Below are 13944 nucleotides of genomic sequence, written 5' to 3'. Positions count from 1 at the left end.
CCTCGTGCCAGCTTACAAGTTACCATGTATGTTACTTTGTGATGATTATTTTTTTTGGATTTTTTCATTTTTTTATGAGTATGGCTGATAATTTGGACAACCCATTAGTGACCACTGGGTTGGAGCAATTGTCGATAAGTGTCTTGCCCAAGGACGCATACGCCAACAATGGTAGCAGCGTCGAGCCGATTACCTATTGGTTACAGGCAGGCGCACTAACCACTATGCCACGGTGCCGGACTGATATATATATATTACATAATATTTGTTTACAGGGCAGTTCAACAATGATGGACGCCAGAAGTTTCAGAGTTTTAAGGAAAATGAAAATGAGAAGAAGACGGCCAAAGACCAAGTTAAAAATATTAAGAAACTTGTCCAACTTTCGTTTAAAACGCGCAGCGTTGATGCAAAGTGGGGTAAAGTTACCGAATGCAGTGTTAAACAGGATCATGAACGATCCATACACAACGACGCGCAACTCTACTGCCAGCTGGTGGAAGTGGTTACGAACGTTAACTCCCCAGCAGGTGGGGTATGTGCAGCATAAATGCTCGGCTACAATGCGATTGTTGGGTTATAACCTTATAGATAGCACGAATTATACATCAGACGGTAGTGAAGTGGTACTTGAACCTTTGTGCAATGACGTCACAATAGGAGATTGCTAATGCTTTTGTATTTTTGGAATAAAATTTTGTAAAAACATTTCAGGTTTTTTGAGATTTTTAAATTAATAACAACTAAGAATAGGAACAATTTTTTTTGAGATACTCTTAAAAGAAAATTAGTGTTTGCTGTTTCTTATTGTGAAGGACAGACTAGTGCTCCAGCAAGATTTTACTGGTGTAAATATAAAATTAGTTAAAATGCTTTATTCTAATACCTATTACTTGTCTATATGTGGTAGCAGCTGTACACATTAAGCAAAGTATCTTTCTTAAAAAACAGAGGGCAACCAGTGTAAGGTAAAACAAATTGGCTACAACATTCATGTTTCCTTTTTAGCCACATACTGCCACCTGGTGTTCAGGGATATTAAAAAGTTTAAACACTATATGTCGCTGTTATGAGTGTTATAGAAACATAAAAAATGGCAACAACAAGTTTAATAATTGTCTAAGAAAACTGTTTTAACTCAAAATATGAAGACTGTATGAACACAGGCTAATAGCCTAGAAGACGTTGCGTATGACCTTGTCAAGCTTACGTTGCCGTGACGTAATCGAAATGACGTCGTGTGTGACGAAAAGTGAAAACACAAGCCAGTGTGCGTAACAGTGGTGGCAATACGGGACAAGACACCAAGAGACGAAAGTTACACTAACGTTTATTGTGTATAATAACATGCATATCAGTAAGATACAGAATGCGTTATTTATCTAAAGCGTTTTTTGTTTTTTTTTCATGTAAACTGTTGATATAAATTGTGAAAATTTAATGTGAGTGTCTTGATCTATTTTGCATAAGTTGGGAAACGGGTCAACGCTTGCCTAAATGTCAGGTTCCTATGGCGTGTCACTTTGCAAGCCCTCGCACGTACAATAGGATGGAATATATTTTGGCTGTAGCTGTTCATTGAATAGATTGGGCCTATTTTTTCGATGTATATCTGTTAGAACGAATGTAGTGTATTTCGTCCTATGTTTGGTTCTAATTTATAATATTGTTCTATTTAGTATAGTAGGGTGGGTGAAGATGGGACAACTTTTCATCCTATTTTCTCGTTCCATTTAGTAGTAAACAAAGATAATCATAAAACCGTGTTCTCGTGACTCCCCCGGACCGCTGTTTAAAACACGGTCAGAATATTTGGACACTATGCGCCAACGGTGTCTCCTTTACCCCACAGTAGGCTACTATATATTATAACACACAGTCTTCTATATTGCAGTGTTTTTACACAATTGTTGTAGACCATAGATAGTGTATTTACTATATTAGAAGAGTCGAATAAATTTAGGTTTTAGCATCTGAACAGGTGAAAAATTACTTTCCAAAAATGTGCGGTAGACTTGGTGATAACGGTGGCAAAAAATCGCCAGTAAATTCGGGGTTGACTTTGCACCAAAGAAAGTGTTGGACAAGCGAGGGAAACCATTTTATCTCAAAAAAGACGGATCTACCGTGAACACAAACAGCGATAAATAACACTTCAACTTTTACCACAGCAAGATAACCTTGTGAGTTATCTTAACCAATGGTAAGCCAGGGTTACATAAGCAATAAGTAGTCGAAGAAAGAGTGAAAAAATCAATCATGTTTTGCAGGAAATGTTTTAAGAATTGCGCACAAGTTAAGGATTACGTAGTGTCTTAAAATAAACCTGAACATTGGGTTTGAATGGGTTGAACTAACAGGGAATTAGAAATAAGTGGTATAGTAAAGTAAACCATAAAATTATACAAGGAAATTTGCAACAATTTAATGTGAAACCAACTTTTACCCCAATAATGCTTCAGTAGATTTAAGTTACATTACGTGACTAATATATCTAACATATAACTTTATTTGTCACTGCGTTTATGGTAGTGATCAATACACTGTGGGGTAAGATGGGATACCCTTAGCATATCATCCTATATTTCCTAATCCACGCGGATACGGTCTTATAATTCTGTAAATATTCTTTGTTTATTTACCAAATGGGACGATAAAAATGAAAACATGGACCATCTTACCCCAACTTAATATATATACCTAGTGTATGGCTACAAATAATTAATGTATTTTGTTATGCCTTAATTTTCATTTTTAAACAATGCACACTTTTACACATTCGCACACAAGTTGATAAAGTAAGAAGGAAATCCACAATTTTTAACTTTGATTAAAACTCAAGGTTAAGTTTTCCGTCAAGGGTAACTAACTAAACAGAACCATTGACAGATTGATATTCGAACTTTTAAAGAGGAAATGGCTGACATTTTTTCGTGCATGATATCCCAAGTTCGTCCATTTTACTTGTGAAGTCGCATGATATATAGTAGGGTGGGGGAAGATGGAACACCTTATCATTTTATTTTCTCGTCCCATTTGGTTGAAAACAAAGAACATTTAAGGAGGTAAAAAACATATCCTCATGACTCCCATATAAGGCCGTTGTTAATTGTTTAAAACCCGATCAGGATATTTGGGTATTATGTGCTAAAGGTGTTCCAAGGCGCTTTTTATAATTTATAACTTAACTTATTTTTAAACAAGTAATCGGTAATACGCGACCGAGAAAAAATATTATTTATTATAAAGTATTATGAAGAGCAGTTATTATTGTTTTGTAATTAAAAACAAATGTGCTTTTCATTAATTTATTTATGTCGCACAGGGAAGCACGCCATATGACTTGGGATTGGGGATTTGGGACAAAGTTGGCCCATATTACCACTAGCCTATACAGTATACGGAGCTATGGCTGAAACATGATATATAGTAGGGTAGGAAAAGATGGGACACCTTTAGCACATAATATCTAAATATCGTGATCGTGTTTTAAACAATTAACAACGGTGCATGGGAGTTGTGAACATACAGTTTAATAATTCTTTGAATGTTTTTTTGCTTAACAGGTGTCCCATCTTCCCCCACTCTACTGTATGTTAATTGAATTTGAAGTGTTTTGATTTTCAAGTACTCGTAATTGAACCCGAGCCAAAGATAAAATTAAAATTTTACATTGTCCACTTGAAAGGTAAGCGCGCTATATAACAGAATTGGTATTTTTATTATTGTGATTGTCATCATATGTGACATCACAGGGGACAATTACAAGATAAATGACGTCACAATTGTTTGAACAAGCTCGTTTATCGTCGTCACAAACTTGACTTTGTTATTGGAGCAGTTTACAACTTAAAACCTAAAACCGAGTTATTTTGCCCAAAATACGAAACGATTTGTAAAATTGCCTTATCTGTTGACCGAGCTATAACATTACCAGTTCAAGTCCCAACTCCCTATTTGCAGGTCCTCACTCAAGCCCTGGTCCGTCTCTTCTCACTTTTACGCTTAAAACAACCGGTTGATAGCTGAACTTTTAACCCGAGAGCCAAACCACTTTGGCCGGGATTTGTTTTCTCAAACCCGGCAGAATTGATCGATCACCCTCGACGTCCCTCGTCCGTCTTTTCGAGTGGACAGTATACGGTGCGTCGGATTCCAGCGACATTTACACCAAGGTTAAAGCGAAGTTCCAGTGGTAGCGTCTGCAGGGCTGGACATACGAGGACCTTTTCAATTCCTCTATGTACTTTTTTTATCAAACCCAGCCAACTCAATCAGCAAGGATATCGTATGTTAGTTTTACGCACGTTGTAGGCAGGTCGAAAGTTAGTTTTAATATTTTTTTTCCGATGAGTGAATTTAGAATTATTAGAAATATCGTTAATGACGTCATACGTGTTAAGTGTGATGCAATAGAGTAATGTTTGCGTCGAAATGAAATGAAAATAGTATGCATTCTCAACAAACGGATTATTATTACGTCATAAACAGTGGAAGACAACAAGCTATCACGTGACCAGCACCCGTGACGTTGGAAGGTAAGTGACGTCATAATGATGGATTGTTATGTGTCGTTCGAAAGCGAAGGCCCCGCGATTAGTCGATGGGAAGGCGAGAGAGTCGAGGAAAAGTAACGAAACTTCTCCAATTAGCGTCGATCAGTGGAATCTAGCGCCGATACAGTTTCAAAGTTTTAAAGAAATAATTACTTCGGCAAATGAGCTTTAATTACGAGGGGGCATCTTAAGAGTTCTGTAGCGGGATTGTGTGTGAACATATTTGGAATGGCTATCACGCTCAACGCGATGTGAACTTCTTCAAATTAATTTCATCCCAAGATTTAAACATCCGGTAAAAAACCCTCGCGTGCCTAGCTCATTGTCACGCAACAATTAATCACAAATAAGCAACGTTTGAATAACAAATGTCATATTATTACGTCACAATTCAGCGGATGTTTCGCTTGTTGTCCAGTTCGACGTCACAATACGTGAAATGCCACTCGAGGCTAAATGACAGCGAAGAATCGCGCTGCACCGCGATAACAGTTTTGCCAAAATAATCAAAGTATGAACACATTATGACGAATGGTTCGGTAGCTTCGTTAACTATTGTTGGGGTTTCGTTGCTCGCGCGGTTGTTCGTATTTAGGATTTGATTAATTTGGGACATTCCATGGAAACAACTTGAAAGTAATTAATCAGTTTGTGGGATTCGAATGTTTGCGGGCAAGAAACCGCGTGTTTCGAGGGAAAAACACGACTATGAATGGTCACTTTTGTTACGAAACAAGACGATTGTGACGTAACAAAACTCGAACATGGTTCGTTCTTCCGATTCGTCGTCGCTTGAGGTTTCAATTGTGACCAAAAGCGCGACATAAGTTGTATTGTGACGTAATAGAGAAATTAATGGTCGATTGAGGTGTCGCGTTACGCGATGCGGTGCGAACTTATTTCACGTTAATTCCAGAATCCGAACAAACCACAGTCGCCGTTAGTTGTTCGAACTAACGCGATGCTTTGCAGTCAGATAAAGTGGAAATGAATGATAAATGCAGCGTGTCGGTGCTAACATTAATCATAGCAGGATTTTCACTTCAGAGGATGGTTCGGCCAACCAGCAGCGAATACACCGCGTTTCCTTGCAAACAGTAGATTAGCAGCGGTGTAGGAAACAGGACAGAAAGCGACTGCGCTGGAGATATGTTTGCTTTAACTTTACAAACGTTCTTCTGGAGAAATAACAGATAACGGAAAAGCGTTTTGTTGCGTATTATACCGGCATAGCGGGGGTAAAATAAACCTGGAAAACGCGAGTGGGTTGCATAATTTCTAAATAAAACAGCTAAAGCGTCCGTATATTTTAAAATATATGAACAAAATTAGAACAACGTGGTTCTATTTATGGATTTTGCGCCATTTTTCATCTTAAATCGTGGAAATGTTAATTTATTTCGAGAACGAAACTGAAATATGCCGGACATGACGTCACATGTTTTACCAAAAACTTTACAAAATTATTTCCGAAATTAGAATTTTCAAAATAAAGTAAATAACGGAGGCGTTTAACTTCAGCGCGAAACCGTATGAACCAAAATGGCGGTTGAGTTGAAAAGAAGAAGGCTCTCTGACGTAGATTAATTTAGTCAGATGGGCAGCACCACTTCACTCTGCCATTGTGTTATGAAAAGCAGAGTAAGAATGGCCGGCTAGTGTTTAGGGTCTAGACAAGCCCGGGTGAGAAGAATTTCAAGCAGGTGTAATTAATGAACGGCGGGTTTTCTAGAATATTACACAAGTTACGCGCTCTATAAAAAGCGCTTACCGTGTATTCTGGTTTCGGCCATTTTTGTAAATATTTAGTTTGTTTGCATTCTGGAATTTTCCTTTGTTAAGTGTTTGTTACGTGTGTTTATTGTTTACGTTTAATCCAGAATAATTCATTGTTATTGGTAATTCATTATCTCTAGTGACAATGTCAATAATTGATCAAACGGAATTGGATTTCCACAACCGTGGATACGTCACAAACGGCATTATCAAGGACCGTGATGTCATAGACCAAGGGTTGCCATTTTTCCCCACCCATCATGAATCGGCAGCGGCCTTGAACTTGGCCGATATGCACGGCCGTGGGAAAGAACAGGTATTTAAACAAATAATCAAAATCAAATGGTAAACAATAACGGATTCTTAAATTCTTGAAAATGTACATTTCAAATTCTATATGTCGCAAAAACTTAGTTTTTACGTGGCAATAACTCATAACTGAATATACAGCAGCCTAAGTGTATCTTTTCACAACTACAAATCACCTGGCGATTTACCATACAAATTATAGATAACATAAAACACAAATAATAAGATTTCTCAAGTAGAAAGACAAATACTGAAACTTCTTAACGCATTTCTAAATTAAACTTAATCTTTAACTTTTGTCAAAATCTGTAAAGTCATTTTAGAAAACCAACGCTGTAATAACACGACTCTACAGTTTGTGTACAAAATACACAAGTTTTTACTAAGTCATTGATACCTAATGCTGCTAACAGAAAGTCTATAAAAACTACCAGTATATCTAAGACTAATCATTATGAATGCATAATCACTACTACTCTATGTGGGTGAGACCCAACAGCGTGACATGCCATAGGACATGAGATTCAGTCCTAAGTTGGCCCATTGTCCCACACTACGTTTGTATATTACCCGCTATACATAATTATTAAAAAAAACAATTTTAATGAAAAAATGATGTTTTTTCATTTTTTAATACCTATTATCACACAACATACCTTAATGTGACGTCACAGGCGATCTCTTCCAGTAAGTCGAGTCCGGAGGATGACAAGACAGATGAAGAATATCAAGCAATGGGAAGCAGGAGAAGCAGCAACGGGCCTCCCGTTGTTTATCCTTGGATGAAAAGGATTCATGTCAGTCAAGGTGAGGATATTGCATTTAAATCAATTCCCTTATTAGCAGTTGCTGGATGTATGTATGTATAGTAGGGTGGGGGTAAGATGGATGCCATAGGCACATAGTACCCAATATTTCCTGATCGTGGGCAAATTATATCAAAAATACTTCCTTTTGAACCACTATATTTGGATATATGTTTACTGTGTTTGATGATGCATATTACTGTTGGGTAAGACAGATACCGTTAATACTTTGCATACTGTTTTACCTCAATCCTTTATATGTGTGTGTGTGTGGATTGTGTTATGCTGCATGTGTGTGTGTTACTTGCGCGGGCCTGTAGGTGTATGTGTTTGTTGGTAAGTACATTGACATGTTTTGTTGACTTTTACGCACAGTATGTATGTGGGGGTGATGTAAGATGGCACAATATCCAAATATCTTGATCGTGTTTTAAACAGTTAACAACGGTCTATGGGAGTTGTAAGGATACGGTTTTGTAATTCTTTGATTTTTTGTTTGCTACCAAATGGAACGAGAAAATAGAGTGAAAAGGTGTCCCACTCTCCCCATCACACATGTTTGTGTTTTTATGCGTGCGATCATTGGTTGTTATGCACTGTACAGTGCTGTGGTGTTTACTGGTGTTAGTGTATTTTGTACATGTGCATTTCAGTGTTGTTGCCAGCCATATATACGAGTATGCTTGTTGAACACAAGTGTGGCAGGGAAACAAACGTTAAAGGTACATATGTGTTATAGTAGTAGAACCTCATAATATGCTTCATCCTAATAAATTTTACCCTGGGAAAATTTTTCCACTGACGTAATAAATGGTGACGTCATAAATTCTTTTAGAATACCTTTTGTGAGAATTATGTAAACTTGGGCATACTTGCTAAGTTTTGGCAAATATTGCCGGCAATACCGATACCTATATGGCGAACTAACTCATCGAGGTGTAAAAGTGGTTGTATGACGCCACAATGCCCGGTTGTTGCGTATACAACAATCGAGTTTTGGGATTGAATGGAACAAAAGTATTACGCTGCAAAGATGCAACGCCACAAAACGCGGAAATCGCTTTTTACATCGCATTGTTGGACTCTTGTCAATTTTAAGCGGAAATAATCCATCAATTCTATCGGAAGTCACGTGTTTGAAGTCAACCAACCACGTTTCGTGACTGCTGTGACGTCATAACCCCGAGATTCCAATGGAAACTGTAGATCATTTTGAATTGTTACGTCATATTGTCGAAATTAACATCTTTTAGGTGAAAAGGTAAATTGTGACGTAACAGAAGTCATTTTTTACTGATGTTAAGGGAATTGGCAGCAAAACGACAGTCGTTAAAACGCGCTATATTGGTATAAACTATAAATAACTTAATATGGCGTTTGGTTTAATTAAAACAAATTAAGATGTGATTAGAAGAAAATTGCGTGAGATTAATTTGGCACATTGATTGGCAGGTGGCCTAATCTAATACATGGTAGTGTGGGGTAAGATAGGACACCCACTCATTCTATTATCTAGTCCAAAACGTTGTTTTTGTTAAAAAAAAAACAATAAGAAAACATTGGATTTGGGTGGTAACATTATCCCATTTTACCCCACAGTACTGTATTAAAATATGCGATGATTGGCATGGAGGTTAGATAGCTGACCACTCCTATGATATGAATCATGTAGATAGACAAGATTCCACACACAGATAAATCCAAACCCCACACTAACCTATGTGAACGTATATTCCAAATCAAATATTCGTGTTTGCATTGCATTGTGGGGCAGCTTCTTTATTCCATTGTTACCGAATAATCGAATGTTCGAACTTGGCTTCTGGGCGTCGCTGTAAAGACATTGTAAAGGAACACACATTGTATTGTGACGAAACAATGATGTCTCGTGATACCCCTTATATATGTTCACAAAAATATATTAGGGCTTGAAAAGATTGGACACTTTTCACTCTTTTTTTTCGTTCCATTTGGTAGTAAACAAATAACATTCAGAGAGTTATAAAACTGTATCCTCATGACTCCCAAAGACCGTTGTTAATTGTTTAAAACACGATCAGGATATTGGGATAATATGTGCTAAAGGTGTCCTGTTTTCTCCCACCCTACTATATATTGGACGCAAAAACTCATCGTTGATTAATTAATTTCCTTAGCTAAGTCGAGCGACATTATCCAAACGTCGCACAGTAACAGAATACCAAGAATTGGCATTTCTTGCGACGGTTTTGTAATAAAACGTCGCAGCTGTAATTGTAGCTAACAGGAAACAAAATGGCGGCAGGCACGCTCTTTAAGGCCGGGGCACTCTACGCTCGAAACAAATGTTTTCTAAATAAGGAAATATCAACAAAATTCGCAAACCGCACCTGCTGTGTTGAAACATATGACAATAAAATAATAAAATATAAGTTTGGAATATGAAAATACGTCCAATATTTAGTTTGAATAGTATAAAAGCACGACCACATCTATTTCAATGCGACAACTTATACTTGTATAACACGTTATTGCTGTTTAAAACAAAGACAAACCATGCCTACATAATAAATTGTATAAAATATGCTTCTAACTAAAACGAGCGAATAAAATTTTAAAAAAGGCAACAAACGCCTATGACGTCACATTGCTTATTATGTTTGAGTTCTAGATTAAAGTTTAAGCATGACTGACTTTTGTTATGACATTATGACGTAGCAAAGAAAAGCCTGAATCATAAGATTGATGTACGAGAAACTTTCCGTGTATTACGTAACAATGACTATTGAAATTTAATTTAAATCGCGCGGCAAAGTCTCTTTTAACAAAAGTTAATAAAAACAAATCTGTTAAATGCAGTTTATTAACTAAACATACCATAACTATATTTATCTTTTTTCACAATACCGCGAGTATAATATTATTTAGATATACGGGAATTACCAGCAAAACGATAGTCGTTAAAACATACTATAAGACATATATAAAAACAAAAGAAAAAAAGTAAGCCATAAACCGTGTCTATTTGTGCAGTGTATGTTTTGCAATGTCCAAAAAGCTATTGGCAAAGTTGTGAATGATCCTACCGTTTATCTAATAAGTTTTGTACTTCGAAATAAAAATACGTGTTGGTTTTACCGTTACTTTTTTCATTTGTTTATAATTACTGCGAGCTTCGTTACCGTAATCTAACCGACAAAACAATAGTTATGTTGTCGTTACACCTGTAATAAAATCCGCGAATCTGACCCTGATCTGGTGCTCATAGAACGATTCTTGTGTAAAAAATACAGTAAGGATCTGGTGCTTTGAAAATGTACTAGACAAAAACCAAGTCCAACCAATTGTATATTAAAATATATATATTTCGCCTAAATGGCATCATCAGTCTTTTATTTAAATAGGTATAAAACCAGATTTTTATAATATATTGGCAAGTCTGACTATATTGTTTCTAAAGGTTTTACTAAATAGTTTTTAAGACGTTTTGAGCAATTTTCAAATTTGATTTAAGATTAGAAAATTATACAGTGGGTATCAGGGAGACGTATAAAGGGGCATATTAATAGCTACCTAATGTTGTCATTATGGTGTTATAAGTGTTCGGGCATACGTGAGTGTATACTGCATAACATAGGCTTATGTACTGTTAGTTGACTCCAGTAGTCGGTTGGGAAGATAATGATAGCAGCTTCCTTAGTTTTACTCGCTACAGAGGAAGTTAATTCCATTCCATTAATTATATACGTCTCTATGAAGTGTCAATTCACTCTGTGACATCACAGTACGTTGCTCTACACTAGAACTGTTTCAAAACTTAAATAAATTTAGTTTCTTTTTCAAAGGTATAGACAAAAACTCTTTTAAAACTATAAAATTAAACCCAATTTTTTGAGGATTGTACACTGAAACATTTTTACAGGTTCAGTCTCTGTTTTAAAAGTGTGTACCGTAAAAAAATAAAAACTTTAGATTCAAATATATATTTTTAAACGTCTATTTTTAAACCAATCTTGTTACAGTGATAAACGGGTTGGAGTCGGGTAAGAGACCAAGAACCGCTTACACGCGACACCAGGTACTTGAACTGGAAAAGGAGTTCCATTATAATAGATACCTTACAAGAAGAAGACGAATAGAGATTGCTCATGGTCTCTGCCTAAGTGAAAGACAGGTATAATGAATTTGACTTACATAATGTTTTACCATTCTGGCTTAAAAAATACATACAATGTTATATATAGTGGGGTGAGGTAAATTGGAACGCGGGGTAAGATGACTCACATTCTAAAACTTGCATTACATAATATATCACGATCAGCCATAATTACTCTAGCAAGAGACAAGTATTATTTTTGTACCGACGTTTCGATAGAATATTAAACAAGCCAGCTAAATAAATAATTATGACAACCTCGAAACGTAGCGTAAAATAAACTATCTAAACCAGCCATATTTTTATGGGGCCCAGAAATAACGGTTAGTGTATTGCATTATATGCACAGCACCGCTACGATTCCATGTTTTATACGCATACATTTTAATTTCCAACCATAGATTTTTGCCTTTTAAAAGTGTAAACGAATCGAGGCACATAAAATATGCGCAAAACTTTGCATGTTTAGACGACAATACATAGTTTAGGTTGGGGTATGTTTTCATAATATTCTAAGATATATATGTTTCGCCATGGCATCACCAGTCTCCTATACAAAATATCCGTTACGTCATTGCTTATTACGTCACCAGGTTAAGATTTGGTTCCAAAACCGTCGAATGAAATGGAAAAAAGATCACAAGCTGCCCAACACTAAAGTGAGGAACCCACCTACGTCATCACTGCCTATTCTCCCGACACCCAGTCCTCCTATGACGTCACTGAACCATATGTTACCTAACTTATCGCTGCCAGGGAGTCAAAGTTCACCCCATAATTATGATAAGAGTCCCCCTATGACTCCTACAGGAGGGGAATACCCGATACCCAACCACGCGTTGATGCACCAGCCGATGACGTCACGAGAGTTGAATGACGCAATTGGGGATTCCCCAACGACGGAAGCGAGTTACAAGTAAGTTCATGAATAAAAGTAGCTTGATTTATCCACACGTGGCAAGGCAATGACAGTCGTTATAACAAGGGTGTTCTGTTTTATACACATTGTGGTCGATTACGAGTTATCTCATAAGTAACTTTGCTGGAGACCAGTTTAAGCCCAAGGACACACATACACTAACAGCGGTAGCAGCGACAAGCCTTGAACCGCCACCCTCTGGGTTACAGTCAGACGCGCTGTCATTGACCCGAAAACAGTTCATTATCAATTACAAGCAATTTTTGCGTTTTGCCGAAAACATTTCGAAAATCGAAAACTAAAAACTTTTAACTTTTAGAAGCCACGATCGAAGGGAGTTAGACGCGATGACTTCTTTCCAAGAATGCAACCCACCACGCAACGACCATCACCCTCTTATGTTTGGTGAGTTAAACCTAATTATTTACAAACCTTAACTTTGCTATTTTGCATAGTGATGCAATTTTTACTAAAAAAACTCGGTTTAGTAGTGATATCAGAATTTATAATCGTAAACATATTATTTTAAATAAAAAAGTTATACAAAAAAACTGTTCAAAAAGTTACTTCTGATACAGGCTGACACGGTTTTAGAAAATATGTGATTTAAAATTGAAATCTTTGCGAGGAAAACAACGTGACTGAGCAACATAAGCAACATAAGCAACATTTGCAAGCTTGTAACTTTACACAAACTATCAATAATACAACGCTGACAAAATACCGTTAGCACCTAAAACACATATATTCTAGTTCTATTTTGAACAATTAAAAACGTTTTTTTTTTAGTCGTAAGGATACGGTTCTGCAATTCTGTAAATATTCTTTGTTTCTACTAAATGGGACGATAAAACAGAGGAAAATATGTACTATCCTACCCCAAGCTACCATAGAAACATTTGTTTATTTCTAAAATAAATACACTATATCATTTGTTCCAGACGCCACGGGTATTCCACACTCTACTTTCTACGGCGGTGTGATGAGCATTCCCAATTCGTGGAACGGTGATCACTCACGTGCTTATATATCAGCCAATCAGAACTCTCCCTACCCCTCCTACCCTCTGTCGACCTTCCAGTGATCACGTGATCATATGACGTCATTTTGGTCGTGATATATCGAGTAATTGTTGTGGCAGGTGTGACGTAATAAGACTGATTGTTTTGTGTGAATACTGCGCTTGTTTTGTAAATTACCGTCGCATTATTTAACAAGAGCTCATTCTTAACTAATAAAAGCCGCTTGTGGAAAAAAATTAACGAGTGTTACGCCACTGTAAGAGTCATTACTCTATACTCCCACCTACCGGCTGGTGAAATATGAAATATTACACGCTGGAGGTCGGTTACTTTGTAGCTTTACAAGACCAGTAGGAATTGAGATAAAAAGTAACAAACAAAATTAAATGTGAAACTTTAAATTGCTCGTCTGGTAATAAAC

At 36.7% G+C, this 13944-nt stretch overlaps 1 protein-coding gene and 2 long non-coding RNA genes across 8 annotated transcripts in view; 1 reads left to right on the top strand and 2 right to left on the bottom strand.

Annotated features, from left to right (window-relative positions):
* The window catches only part of hox4 (protein), a 17560-nt gene extending 3801 nt beyond the window's left edge, over positions 1-13759 (top strand). The window contains exons 1-7 of one of the 5 annotated variants that reach the window (XM_026836311.1): positions 4370-4538; positions 6473-6648; positions 7316-7448; positions 11449-11600; positions 12176-12498; positions 12821-12906; positions 13443-13759. In XM_026836311.1, coding sequence (XP_026692112.1) covers positions 6478-6648; positions 7316-7448; positions 11449-11600; positions 12176-12498; positions 12821-12906; positions 13443-13585 — 1008 coding nt within the window. In that variant the 5' untranslated portion in view covers positions 4370-4538; positions 6473-6477 and the 3' untranslated portion in view covers positions 13586-13759. 5 annotated transcript variants of the gene reach the window in all.
* LOC113475768 lies at positions 3615-7338 on the bottom strand. Its single transcript, XR_003397541.1, has 2 exons — positions 7298-7338; positions 3615-4210 (listed from the first exon to the last, which is right to left on the bottom strand). It is a non-coding gene; the product is annotated as an uncharacterized LOC113475768 (long non-coding RNA).
* The window catches only part of LOC108950375, a 34657-nt gene continuing 28168 nt past the window's right edge, over positions 7456-13944 (bottom strand). The window contains exons 5-6 of one of the 2 annotated variants that reach the window (XR_003397540.1): positions 9165-9279; positions 7456-8647 (exon numbers count right to left, since the gene is read on the bottom strand). This is a non-coding gene — a long non-coding RNA (uncharacterized LOC108950375). Of the gene's footprint in view, positions 9280-13944 lie in introns of both variants that reach the window. The other variant, XR_003397539.1, reaches the window with a different exon arrangement.

The sequence above is a fragment of the Ciona intestinalis genome, chromosome 1 (genome assembly GCF_000224145.3).
Source record: "Ciona intestinalis chromosome 1, KH, whole genome shotgun sequence".
Lineage (NCBI taxonomy): Eukaryota > Metazoa > Chordata > Ascidiacea > Phlebobranchia > Cionidae > Ciona > Ciona intestinalis.
This window is presented reverse-complemented; position numbering and strand designations above follow the sequence as displayed.